At 32.8% G+C, this 12,934-nt stretch overlaps 1 protein-coding gene across 5 annotated transcripts in view; it reads left to right on the forward strand.

Moving 5' to 3' along the window:
- Nucleotides 1-285: 285 nt before the first annotated feature.
- The window catches only part of PTPRC (protein tyrosine phosphatase receptor type C), a 122,264-nt gene continuing 109,615 nt past the window's right edge, over nucleotides 286-12,934 (forward strand). For all 5 annotated transcript variants that reach the window (XM_015120723.3, XM_015120730.3, XM_015120735.3 and 2 more), the window contains exons 1-2: nucleotides 286-328; nucleotides 417-532. In XM_015120723.3, coding sequence (XP_014976209.2) covers nucleotides 460-532 — 73 coding nt within the window. In that variant the 5' untranslated portion in view covers nucleotides 286-328; nucleotides 417-459. The remainder of the gene's footprint in view (nucleotides 329-416; nucleotides 533-12,934) is intronic.

Here is a 12,934-nt window from a genome sequence, read left to right on the forward strand (position 1 = left end):
TAGGGATTTAATTAAAAAAAAAATCGTAATGGATACTGTAAAGGAGCAGTATTTGGATAGTTTAAAAACATCTTCCTTGATGGGAAAATCTTTTAAAAAGCTTTCTAACTTGGTGTAATTACTTGAATTAAGGAAGTGCAATGCCATTCTACTAACTTAGAACAACTTTTTTGACTTCCTGCAAAGAGGACCCTTACAGTATTTTTGGAGAAGTTAGTAAAACCGAATCTGACATCATCACCTAGCAGCTCATGCAGCGAGCAAGTGGTTTGTTCTTAGGGTAACAGAGGAGGAAATTGTTCCTCGTCTGATAAGACAACAGTGGAGAGTATGCATCTATTTATTTACTTTTACATTTTTGATTCGTTTTCACAGAGAAAAACTTCTACAGAGATAACAATTATTTTGCCTTTCAGAAGGACGCATGCTGTTTCTTAGGGATACGGCTGACTTCCAGATATGACCATGTGTTTGTGGCTTAAACTTTTGGCATTTGTCTTTGCCTTTCTGGACACAGAAGTATTTGTGACAGGTAAGTACAAGGATATTAATATTTTTTAAATTATTTTTTCTTTTTTGGAGGAATGTTTGAAATAGACATAAAAATACTTTAAATGTGTTGGTAACTGGAAGTGAGAAGCCTGCTATAAACCGTCAAGATTGTTGTCTCAGGGAGACACAGGCTTGTTGTGTGACAGAATACATTGTTTCTGTTTAAAAAGACATAAATGTTCAGGGACAAAAAAAAATACAATTTTAAAAGAAAAGCATTGTCTATCTCTATCTTCGTTTACAACTGTTCAAAGATATTACAAAAGCAACATTATTACTTAACCTCCGAAGTGACAATAACATACATTTATAAAAGCCTGAGAATTTTTTAAATGATAAAATAAGTGAGTTTTTATTCTTTTAACAAATTTGGTCTTTTAAAAAGTCATAAGACAGCTTTGGTTGTATGTAAGCCACTCCCTCTTTCCAGACCTGAAGTTTGCTTCCTCAAATTTTGAGTTTAATTGACATATTTTATTGAATACTTGGGTATATAATAGTTCAAAACTATATTGAGATATTTAGTAAAATATTAACTTTCTGCAATTTTTATCACTGAATGTATTTTAAATCAAGTTTTTAGTTTCTTGTTAGTAGTTTTAATACATTTTTGCTTTAGAAATTCTTGTGGAGCCACCGCCCTTCCTGGGTGGTGGGTAAATATTACAGCCTTGATGAGATAGAAATATTTAAACTCTTAAAATCATGCAAATGCTGTATTCCGTAGGAAAATGTAACTAGTTGGACTTCCAATGCCTATTAAAGTTTGAAATCTTTGCACGTTTATCCTCTATTCAATGGATAGTTCTTGAGCGGTGTCAATATGAATCATGAGTGCATTTCAATAGATTATATAATGTAACTAATAATGAATATTTAATATTTCTCTTTATGATGTAGTATCTGAAAGGACATTGAAAATAAAACTTTTGTAGAAATTGCAAAAAATATAAAAAGTATTTTAAAACAACTTGCTTATTACAATTCACTTTGAAGTCTTTTTTTGACTCTTACCGTTCTCCTTTCCTCTGAAAGTCAGGGAAGTAGCTATCTCTTGAGCATGTTACACTGTCAATTTCTATTTGGAGTAACCTAGGAGAGAGGAAAGAAAAACAACATAAGATAATTTTTTGTTGTTGTGGCTGTTTTGTTTTTTATCACAAAGATGTATTTTAAAAAAATCTATATAGATGCAGCATTTGTCTTAGTACAGAAAATGTTTATCAAGTTACCATCCCTTTAAAGCTTATCATAATAAAAAGTAAATTATAAAGAATAATAATTTCAGTGAAGTGATCATGTATATTATTACAAATCAGAACAGATTTTCATTTAAAATTCCCACTGAGGAAATGTTGAAAAGCATTTTTAAATGACCATAAAGAAATACTGAGACGTTTTGCAAGCCAGAATACGTTTCTTCTCTCTATACTCATTTAGCTTCTATTATTTTCTTCAGGTCTAGCTCCATTGCTTTTTATTCCAGGCAAACTTCCGAACCTCCCAAATAGATCAAATATCCTATTATATGCTTCAATCAGAGTGTGAAATATTTCCTTTGTGCATAAAAATTCAACTCATACTATTACAGGACTTTTTAAACCATAAGACACATCTTTGAATTTGTAATTGAAATAAGAATATAATGGGATCTAGAAACCTTTACATCAGCTTTGCTCAATAATTTATACCATAGCAAATAAATGGATACACATAGATTTATTTTGAAAAATCAAGTTTATTTTCAGTTGCTCACATAAATATTGAGAGCAAACATTTTTCTAAAAGACATTTGTAGACTCCCTGAGATATATGCTTTTTTGTGGAAAAACATTTACAGATATAATCATTTGTATCTGCAAATATTGTTTATAATCCTTTCAAGTTGCAAGAAACATTTTGTGATTTGATGTATAATTTGGAAAATTCTCAATGCTTTAAATTATATATTTTTCTTTTTTAGCAACAAATGAGTTGGATTCTATGTTTCATTTTTACGTGTCAAAATTAGTTTAGTGCCTACAGGAAGTAATAAACTTTTGGGGAACAAATTTTATACTGTATGCTCTAAAGCATAGAGAAATAGAGCCAAACGTAGAAAGCCATCAATGGTAACTCTATGCACAATTCAAATATTTTATTTAATCTCTAAAATGCACACATGGACAAGGCCAAAGTGAGTCTTTGGCAGTGCAACATCCAGGCAGGGTTCAGTTTTACTGAAGACTTCCTAATCCTCTTACTCTGTGCCTCTTTGTGATGGCAACTGGAAACCAAACTTTATTTAAAATTTCTAGATAATTTTAGGGGACAATGATGGTTTTAAGAATGCAGGCGAGGGTGAATGTTCTCTGGTTCTAATAAAGTTGTAATGCCAGGCAGATCTAGCACACCATAGCATGGCAGTTGAGAGTATATGGGTTATGCTATGTGAGGTACATGATGAGTTTTGTTATGAGTCATAACAGTTAAGACTCATTTCCTGGACATAATTCTTCATTTTTCCATCTGTATTAAAAATATATATCTCATGTTATAAACATGGGCTATGCCTTGTACATCACAGACATTCAATGAAAATTATTTAATTGAATTTGGTAAGCAGTCCTTTTAAGTTCTAAATACTGTATAATTTAGAGATTTGGGAATGTGAGTAGAATTACTTATTGATTTGAAAAAAAATTCTCTCCTAAAAGCCTGCCTGTGACCCTTACCATTGCTAGAATTTGAAATGTACTTTGTTACAGGAAAGGCTACGAGGGGTTAGGGCCTATATTACCTTTTTCTCTTTTGTTCTGTGTAACTAAGTATAGGGGCAGAGTAGTTAGCTTGAACTTAGTTCATATACATGAACATATATTTCTTTATATATATGCACACACATAAACTAGTTATATATTTGTGGGTTATATATACTAGTCTGTCTATCTATCTATCTATCTATCTATCTATCTATCTATCTATCTATCATCCATGTTTGTCTATTTGGCGTTTCCATGAACTTCAGACTTTGGCCTGTGTTGTTCTTTTTTCTCCACTTGGTTACATATCATTGCCTATTACGTGTTGATCACTCTGATCCTCCATCTCTAGATTCATCCCTCAGAAATATGGAACTTACTTCCTTTCCTAAATCCAGACATTGACATGCTCCCCAAGTCCTGAAATTTTGCTTTGTAATAATCTCTAATAACTTCTTGCTTTGACATCTGCATTGCCATCATCTTAATTCATGGCTTTATTATTTCTCACCTGCAAAATTGTAATATTTTTTTAATCAGTCTGAAGTCTCATCCTTTTTTTTTAAACGTAATCTGCAGATTAAAAAATAAAATAAAAAGCAAAGGGATACTGATTTCTTCTCATTGCCTTTGGTATAAATTCTAATCTTTTTTGCCAGAGAAACTGATTCCACTAATGATCTGGGGGCTAGGCCTGGAGCTGGGAAGGGATTTTTTTTTTCTTCTTTCTTTCTTTTTCTTCTATGATTGATTAAAAGGAAATAAACAGGAGGTAGTTTTAACACCCCCCTCTATACTTTCTCAAGGTGTTTAAGACTCTGGGCAAATCTTACCTCTTCTATTACGTTCTCTTATGTCACTTTTGCCACAAAATATCTCCACTGAATTGCACACTTTTTATCACCTTTTGTTGGCATTTTTCAAGTCATTTCAATTTGTTGTTGTAATGGTGATTGATGATGATGATGACATGTGAATTAGTGGATTTACTGACATTATAACCTACATGAAATCAGGTATAGGAGACACAAAAGGCATAAACACGTAGTTCCCATATCTGATTTATCGCCAGGCACTGAATAAATCATGGATTTTAAAACAATAAAACTGCAGATTATAGTGATAAAGGAAAGAGGGAAGTCAAAAAGAGGGAGAATATGAGATAAAAAAAATTAACCAGAGGCAAAGTGGGAGGATGAAGGTAGCAGGACTATTTTGTCCAGATTAAATAAATTGATTTTAGATCTAGATGTTTACAGGCTTGCCTTTTTGTTTTTGTTTTGTTTTGTTTTGTTTTGTTTTTTCTTTGCTCCCTTCTTTACTCTTGTTATCTCACCTCTTGTCTGGAAAGATCCTCCTGACTTCCTAAAAGTTCATAGTTTGAGAATGTTGTTCCTAAATTTTCTTTGGTCTGCTCTTTGGACATTCTAGGTAATGTAATTTGGAGGGCCAATTTTATTCTTCAGATACACATACCCATAGGAAGAAAAGTTGTGAATGGGAGGGAAATACAAATCTAGCAGAGTGATAACACAAACAGATCAAGTCCAGTCCTGGCAACTGCTGGTTAGAACACTGATGCTAGTGCTCTGGGATTGCTTGCAAAGGCAGATGGAATATGGTGCACTCTACGTGTTGCATTATTTGCACACCAAAAGTTTGTAGAGAGCTGGGAATAATTTCTTTTCAGATAGTGTAGTGATGAATGTCAATCTGAGTAGGTAAGGGGCACAGATTTGTACTGAGGTTGGTTCATTCTCTTGGCAAATATACAGTGTTCACAAAGACAAGATTTCATCTTCAGACCATGTGTGTATATGTCAGCTTGGTGCAGAGAGAGAAATTTTTCATTAACGCTGAACTTTGATTTTTTTTTTCTAGACATCATATAGGTTTATGTAGTTATTTACATGGGAAACAATTAGAGTGGAAATGTAACATATCTTCAGTTTAAAATTAATTTCAATCTAGTCTAAATATCTTTGTAAGTACTAGACACCCAACCCCATAGCAGTGGCCTAATACCAAAGGGTTAGTGCTATGACTTTTGCATACATAAAGACAGCACTTTTTAGGGTATGATGCACAGAAAAAAAATATGGCAAGACTTTGTCAATATGATGTGATGTCTATTTCTATGTAATATCCAAATACACAGGAATAAAAATTATAGTAATCACTGGATTTTGTGTACATGGCTTTAACCAATATTTAGATTAGAAAACATCTAATTATTGCCTAAAATATTTAATCTTCATTCCTGTTTGTATGTCAGTGTGCTATTTCAATATCACTCTGTTAAAAGAGTCTAGGAATGACTGCTATAAGCAGAGAATTGTATGTTCAGGAATCACAACAAAAACAAGAACAAATAGAGAAACAAAAGCTTTCCTACCCTTTCATCCAGGACAAGAATAAATATACATAAAGTCAATATTAGTGAAGTCAACAACCATCTTCTGTATCCGTTCATAGTAACTTCAATTGATTCATTTCTTAAAAGACAATCAGCAAAATTATCGGTTTTTATTAGAGTCTTTAGTAGAGACGAAACTTAAACAAATATATTATATGATGCTTAACTCTACAGCATATAAAGATTCAACATTTATTTCCTCTAAAAATGAGTCAAGTGTCTGAAAGGAAAAAGCCACCTAACTGAAACTTCAGTTTCTACTATACAGGGTATTTATTACAAAACTGTAATTACAATGCAATGATACTGAAGTATAAATGACCATCATTCATATATTTAAGAAAATAATCAAATGTGAGTACCTGGAAGAAAACCATCTACCCTCCAAAATAGAGATTTGCTAATGTAGGAGTAGAAGGCAAAAGCTGAGGGTAACTCAGGTAACACACTCATATGTATTAGGATATGAACAACTGGTATAGCGAACTTAATAGAAATCACTGATAGACAAGAAGACATTCTCTGCATTTTAAATTAAAATAAAATTTGTCCTGCATTTAAGACAATAGTTTACAGAAACCTATATAGATAACAATGATGCTAAGAGACAATATCAAAACGACAATATCATGGCAATACAGTGTGTCCACTATATTTTAAACACATCTACTTGATGAAAAATGTAATCATTTATTGATTAAAAAATATTAAGCATAATAGAAAGGGAGACAGAAACCACTCCAAGCTGGGAAACATCATGGCATTTGTAGTGAGAAATATTTTGAAAATCTAACTCTATGAATCGCATGATTTTGAGCTAAATCAATTTTCATCCTTGAGACCCAGTTTCCTCATCTATAAAGTGTTATAAGCATTAAAAGCGATAACATTTGTGAAAATGCTTTGAAACTATGAGATACTTGGAGAAGTTGTAAATTTTTTCATGTGAGCCCATGAAATCAGAGCACATAGCCCTTTAGCATAAACATGATTCTAAATGATATCTCTTCCTTTGAGACACTGTGAGGAGATAAAGGGATAGTTTAAGGTTAAGTGGTAGAGGAATAAACCGTTATAAGCCTTTGAATTCTTTTAACTTTGCGTTATTTCAGAGATTTTTCAGGCTTCTCCAGATTCTACAGTCTAAATAGTTTGTAAATCCACAGCCTTCTACTTTGCCAGGGATTTCTTATTGTAAAAATAGCCCGAAGTCTCACGTGCCTTCAGTCCTTACTGTGTCCATACCCACCATTACCAGGATAATCTCTGTAAAAGGCAGAACTCACCTTTGTCCATCCCTCTTTCAGTGTCTCCTGTGGGTAGAAAATATACTGAACCCATGATTTGATACCAAGTATGTTTTGGCTCAACTTTTATGAATATAATTTTTTTATTAGAATATACCAACATTTATGAGTTTTCCTCGAAGATAAATTTTGGAGGAAAAAAAACTCCATTAGACCAATTTAATTCCCTGATTATTATATATATATATTCCCTAGTTAAATCCTTGACAGTTTTTCCATTTTAATTTTAATTTTACTGAACTAATATTTAGCAGCATCACTTTCGTTTAATTTTTACATAACTATTAGATTCATGACTCCATTTTACCCATGTCAAATTCTACTGAATATAGCTTATGCTTTTGGGAATTTTCCTTTGTGGTTATTACTTTTCTAAATGCAATTCTTTTCAAACAATACAGATCTAAATTTTCCAAAACCGTTTAAATTCTTCTCTTTGGCCATAAATATTTTATGTGTGTAGTTTGGCTACTGCTAGTTTAGTTTTTTAATTGGTTTTGTGTCTCAATGCTACAAAAATATGATTTATGTAATTTTTCATTTTTGTCAAACAGATTGGGCAGTATTAACCATTCTCAATTTTTTGTTGTGTTGAAATTTCTATGAGTGACATTAATGTGGAGATTGACAGCTCTTTGAGCTAGATTCATTTTGAAATTTTAAGACACTTTGGATTATTTCTTAGCTAGCCAATGGAAACTTTAGAAACACTTTTAAGACTGCTCGGTAGTCTAGAATTATTATGTTTTAATTATCATTCATTTGTATAATATTCCTCTTATTAGCTTTCACACTTAATACCAACTTCTTATTCATTATTGGAGAAAAAAGTAAAAAGAAGAATCAATGTGATAAATTTAACATCTTCTCAATGTAAAATGGTGTGTGAGGAAAGTGTCAAATCATCCTACATTGGACTTTGTGCATTTAGGAAAAATAAAAGCAATTAGCATTGCACACACATATCTAATTGAATCTCTTCAGATTTATCTAGCTTTATCTGTAACCACTTTGTGACTCTTTTTGTAACTTGCATTTTTCTAAAAATGTGACCTTGTGTGGTCTTCCAGCTGTTGGCCATGCTGTTTTTCCTTCTCTCCACATCCTTTTTTCAATATGGCAAATTATAAATTCTATTCAAAATTTTCTTCAAAGAGCACCTCCTCTGGACAGCCCACACCCCACTTGTATAACCCTTGCTCTTCAGCCCCTTTCACACCTGCATAGGTGTTCTTCTGCTGTGATGATTCTTTGAATAATTCTCTTGGAGTTCTCTTTACTGGGCTCTCTTGCAGCAACTGGTGAGCTCATGTAGGCTATAACTGGGTCTCTGCTTATTTGCCAGTGCCTGCAGGTCCTCAGTACTTGTTTGCTGAAAAAATGAATGAATGGTCTGTCAGCTTAACTAAACTCTGTATGTAGAAGGCACTTAATGATTCTTAAAAACAATTTTGATTCTGTCCTTTTATTGTTATTTATGGGAATTATTTATGGTAAAATTTTCTACATAATAGAAAATTTGGCAAATGCCAAGAAATAGAAGGAAAAAGAAAATTGCTTAGAGCCCTTGCTAACAAATTGTTTTTCTTTCTCTATCTTTTGATCACATGCTGTGTATGAAATTTCATGTTCGATTTTTTTTCCCAAGTAAACTTGATTATTTTAGACAATTTGAAAAATGTAGAAATGAATAAATAGGCAAATAAGAATTTCAGGTTTCCAGTTCTCAAGATCTAAAAACTTTCTGAGTATTTCATTTGACTAGGACAACTAGATCTATTCAGTAATTTATTAACTTATTGGTTCATTTGATAAACAACTATTTTGTGAGTGTTTTCCATGTACTGTGGGCTCAGGATACCATATCCCATGAAAGCTGTATTCTTTTAGTATCAGTGGCTTCTTGGAGATGGTGTTTTAAATCTCCCAAAATCTTCATCAACACCCCAAAACTTTCTCCTCAAAGTAATAATATACTTTGCTACAGATAATTATTGGTGTTATAAATGTTTTATAAGTTATAAATTTAAAAATCACTATTTTAAGATTATATATAATATATTAAGTAAAACTTATATTCTTACAAGACTACCTCCAGGTCCCTGTTACAACTAGATTTTCTTTGCAGACTTTTAAATTATAGAAGTTCTGGTGCTGCCACTGAGATGCATAGATTATTATTAGATATTCAATAAATAAAGTTGGTAGATTTGAAGAGGTACTAGACAATAGTCCTATTTTGTTTTGGTTTGTTTGTTTTGTAATTTATTCTGAAAATAAAATGTTTATGTGGAGAGAAAAGGGAAAACGTACAGAAATACATGGCACACAAACAAATTTTTACTTTTTTTTTTTTTTGTAGTCTTTCTAATTTTCCAAGGTCACCAGCTAATAGCAAATGAGAGTTGTAGGGAGTGGGGTGAAGGCTGGGGTCTTAATCGGGGTCTATCTGATTCTAGATAGACCTGATTCTAGATTTTCCGCTCAATCAATCTTCTTAGTGGTCAGTTTAATAATCAGGAATTTAAGACATGACTGCGTGATGATGGGTAAATCACAGCAGGACTGAATGGGAGCTGGTAGTTTCTCAGAGGTTGTTTGTGTGACATATGCGTGTAAGTTCATTCACCTGATTTAGCTACTTACATGAACCATTGTGTACTGAGCTGCTTCTGTGTCTTTAGCAAGATCAAATTCACATACGATTGCATGACTTTTATAAAAAGCAAAAAGACATCTTTGATTAATTTGTCTTCACCCTGAATGCTGATGTGATGTGTTACAATCATCCTGAAAAGGAGGCTAACAAAGGACAGGACTGAGTCTGTCTTGAGGTGAGTGATATGATGGAAAGAATGGATTTTCCCCCACCTAACTCATTTTTGATATTACATAAAGTGAAAAACATTAAATAATTCACCAAAGTATCTAGATTTTTTTTTTTTTTTGAAGTGCAAGGGAAGTAACTTGACCTTTGTTAAATACTTTGATCATGGAAAACACATAAGGTTCTCATCTTATTCCAGGAAGTGTAGACACTAGATAATTTTCTTATAGTCATCCAAAAAGCATATTAAATGAACCAGGTAAACCCATCCTACACTTTTGTATTCCAGAGACAAGTTGACTAAACTTTAGGGAGACTAAAACAAAACAAAACATTGTTTGGTTCATGTGATAAATGTGGATTCCAATCAGATAATTTAGGCCTCATATTCTATTTTGACTTCTTAGACTTAGATTTCCAGATAGTCTGGTTTATAAAATAAGATTTTAACTTGTGCTTACTAAACTCCATGTATTTCTACTTTCCAACGACCCATGTTCTTATTTTCTGAATTTACTTATTCATGCTTTAGGTATGAAAAAGGTATGCAATGGCTAAGGAAACATAAATGAAGCATAAGACATCAGTTGAGAGTTTTGACTGAAAGGAAGTGGTGATATGAAGGAAACAGATAAACCAAAGAAAAAGGAAAAGGTCAGGGAGCTGATACAAGTAACTTGAAGAAATGTTAATGTAAATGTCAGATTCAGATAATCGCTACTTTTAAAGTACTTTAAAGAAGTCAGTCTTTGAAATCTTGCCTGGATTCCATTCTAATTTCATCATTGGAGACTTACAATGATGAAAAATTGGGGGAAAATTACCTTCCAAAGCCTCAGTTTCCTTGTCTGTAAAATGGAAATAACAAGAGATATTAAATGAGATGATTCACTCATTGATTCATCAATTGTTTATAGAGCCCCTGCTGAGACAAAAACTGTTTTAAGTGCTGACATAGTGGTAAATAAAGCAGAAAGTGTACCTACTTTTATGAAACTGACTTTCTAGTAGTGAGAGATAGCAAGAAAACAAACAACAAATTGAGATAACTTCAGTTATATATAAAAGCTGTGAAGAAAATTAAGTAGTGTAATATGGTAGAGACAGGCCTGAGCCGGATTTAGGGGTGAATGCACCTTCAGACAGAGTGATTGGGGAAGAGCTTTATGAAGAAGAGTCATTGAGCTACTTGTTGACTGGCAAGAATATGGGGATCCATGTGAGGGAGACTGGCAGGAGTAAAGGTTCTATGGCAAAACCAAACAAATTGGTGGGTTCAAGGCACAGAAAGGTCAAGCACTTGTAGTATGGTGAGTAAGAACTGAGCAGGTTGTGGTGAAGCTAGAAAGATAAGCAGAAGGCAGATCCCATAGGACCTTGATGGAAATGGAAAGAACTTTAATTTTACCTGAAGTATAAAGGGAAGGGGTCATTTTAAATTCTTAAGTACAGAATATCCTAATATTCTTTCTGTGTTGAAGAGATCACTTTGACTGCTATGAAGAGAATAGATTGGAAGTAAGGCAAAGCCTGGAACCAGTTATAAGGAGACTGAATGGGAGGACAGAGAAAGGGGATGTGATCTGGACCAGGTGTTGGCAGCACAGGTAGAAAGAAAGGAAAGATTGACATAAAATTAAGAGAAGTGGCTGCATGGAAAAGACAAAGACATTTTAGAGAATGGCTTTTTTTCGCCCCCATAAGCACTGGGGAGGGAAAGAGCCAAATTAGGGGGTTGGCAATCCAATGTTATGTTTGGGCTGTTATTGATGTCTGATTTTCATTAGATGGTAGAGATGTCAAGAAATCCATTGGAGATAAGAGGCTGAGGCCCATTCAGTAGGTCTCAACTGGAGACATAAATATAGGAGTCATTGCATTCAGATGGAACTTAAAGCTAAAGGACTGCATGTGACAGTGTAAATAAACATCTAGAGATGAGCAGATGACTGGTTTCTGAGCTTTGGGAAACTTCGTATTTGGAAGAGACACAAGGAGGAGCTAGAAAAAGATAGTGAGAAGAGGTAGCCAGTGAAAAAAAGTGGAATTATACTTTGCTTTGAATGTTGAAAAGGGTTGGCATTGTAGTGAGAATTCAGTAAATTCCACATAAAAATCTGAATTTATGTCTCCTCTTGAAAGGTTTATTGTGAACACGCTATTGGTAAATATCTCTATTAACTTTAATATTGTTACAAAAGTAATTATTAAGGAATTTATAATAATATTTGGAAGAATTAAATGTCTTTACCTATATATCCCTTGCTAGCTTAACAATTAGAAAAAGAAAGAGGTACAACTTAACATAATTTGTTTTAATAAAAGCTACAGAATATATTGAGAGACGAATGAATTAGAAATTTAACTGAAAATTTCATGCAAAGGTAATGCTCTGTTGAACCATTTTGTGGCTTATGTTTTGTTTTGATACATATTTAAAAATATTGTTTAAGACAATACTTGAACATATTGAGATTGTGTGTGTGTGTGTGTGTGAATTGGTTAAATAACTGGTTTATTTTAAAATTGAAGTTAAACCTTCCATTTATTTGAGAAATTTAAAAAGTAATTGTCATCAATGTGGCAGTTATTAGGTGGAATCTAATATCATGAAAATTAAACCACACATAAATAGAGATAAATCCTTTTGTCGGTGTATGTATATCTCTGTGTGTAATTTTGATCTCAGGCTTGGCAGGTTTCTTTAAAACATGTTTTTTAGAGCTACTTAATTTTGTACTTACTGGTAGTTGGCTAATAAGAAAAAGTTAGCTAATAAAAAATAGGGCTTACTCTGTGCCAGGCACTTCTGTTAACATTTTATAAATGTTATCTCATTTAACAAGCTCATGTCATTGTATAGTCTAGTTTATACTTGTCTTTAACATAAGCAAATTTGTTAATTTGTGTTTCCTGATATTTATCATAAAATGTACTGGTTGTCATATCCTAAAAGGGAATAGTTCAATTTAATTTTCCTTGTTCTAATTTTAAATACAGTACTAAAGTTGCAAAAGAAGGGGTCAGGAAAGGGAAGTAACACTGAATGTCTCTCATGTGCCTGGCACTCCATATGATGCTTCAATGCACA

Source organism: Macaca mulatta, chromosome 1, assembly GCF_049350105.2.
Source record: "Macaca mulatta isolate MMU2019108-1 chromosome 1, T2T-MMU8v2.0, whole genome shotgun sequence".
Classification (NCBI taxonomy): Eukaryota; Metazoa; Chordata; class Mammalia; order Primates; family Cercopithecidae; genus Macaca; species Macaca mulatta.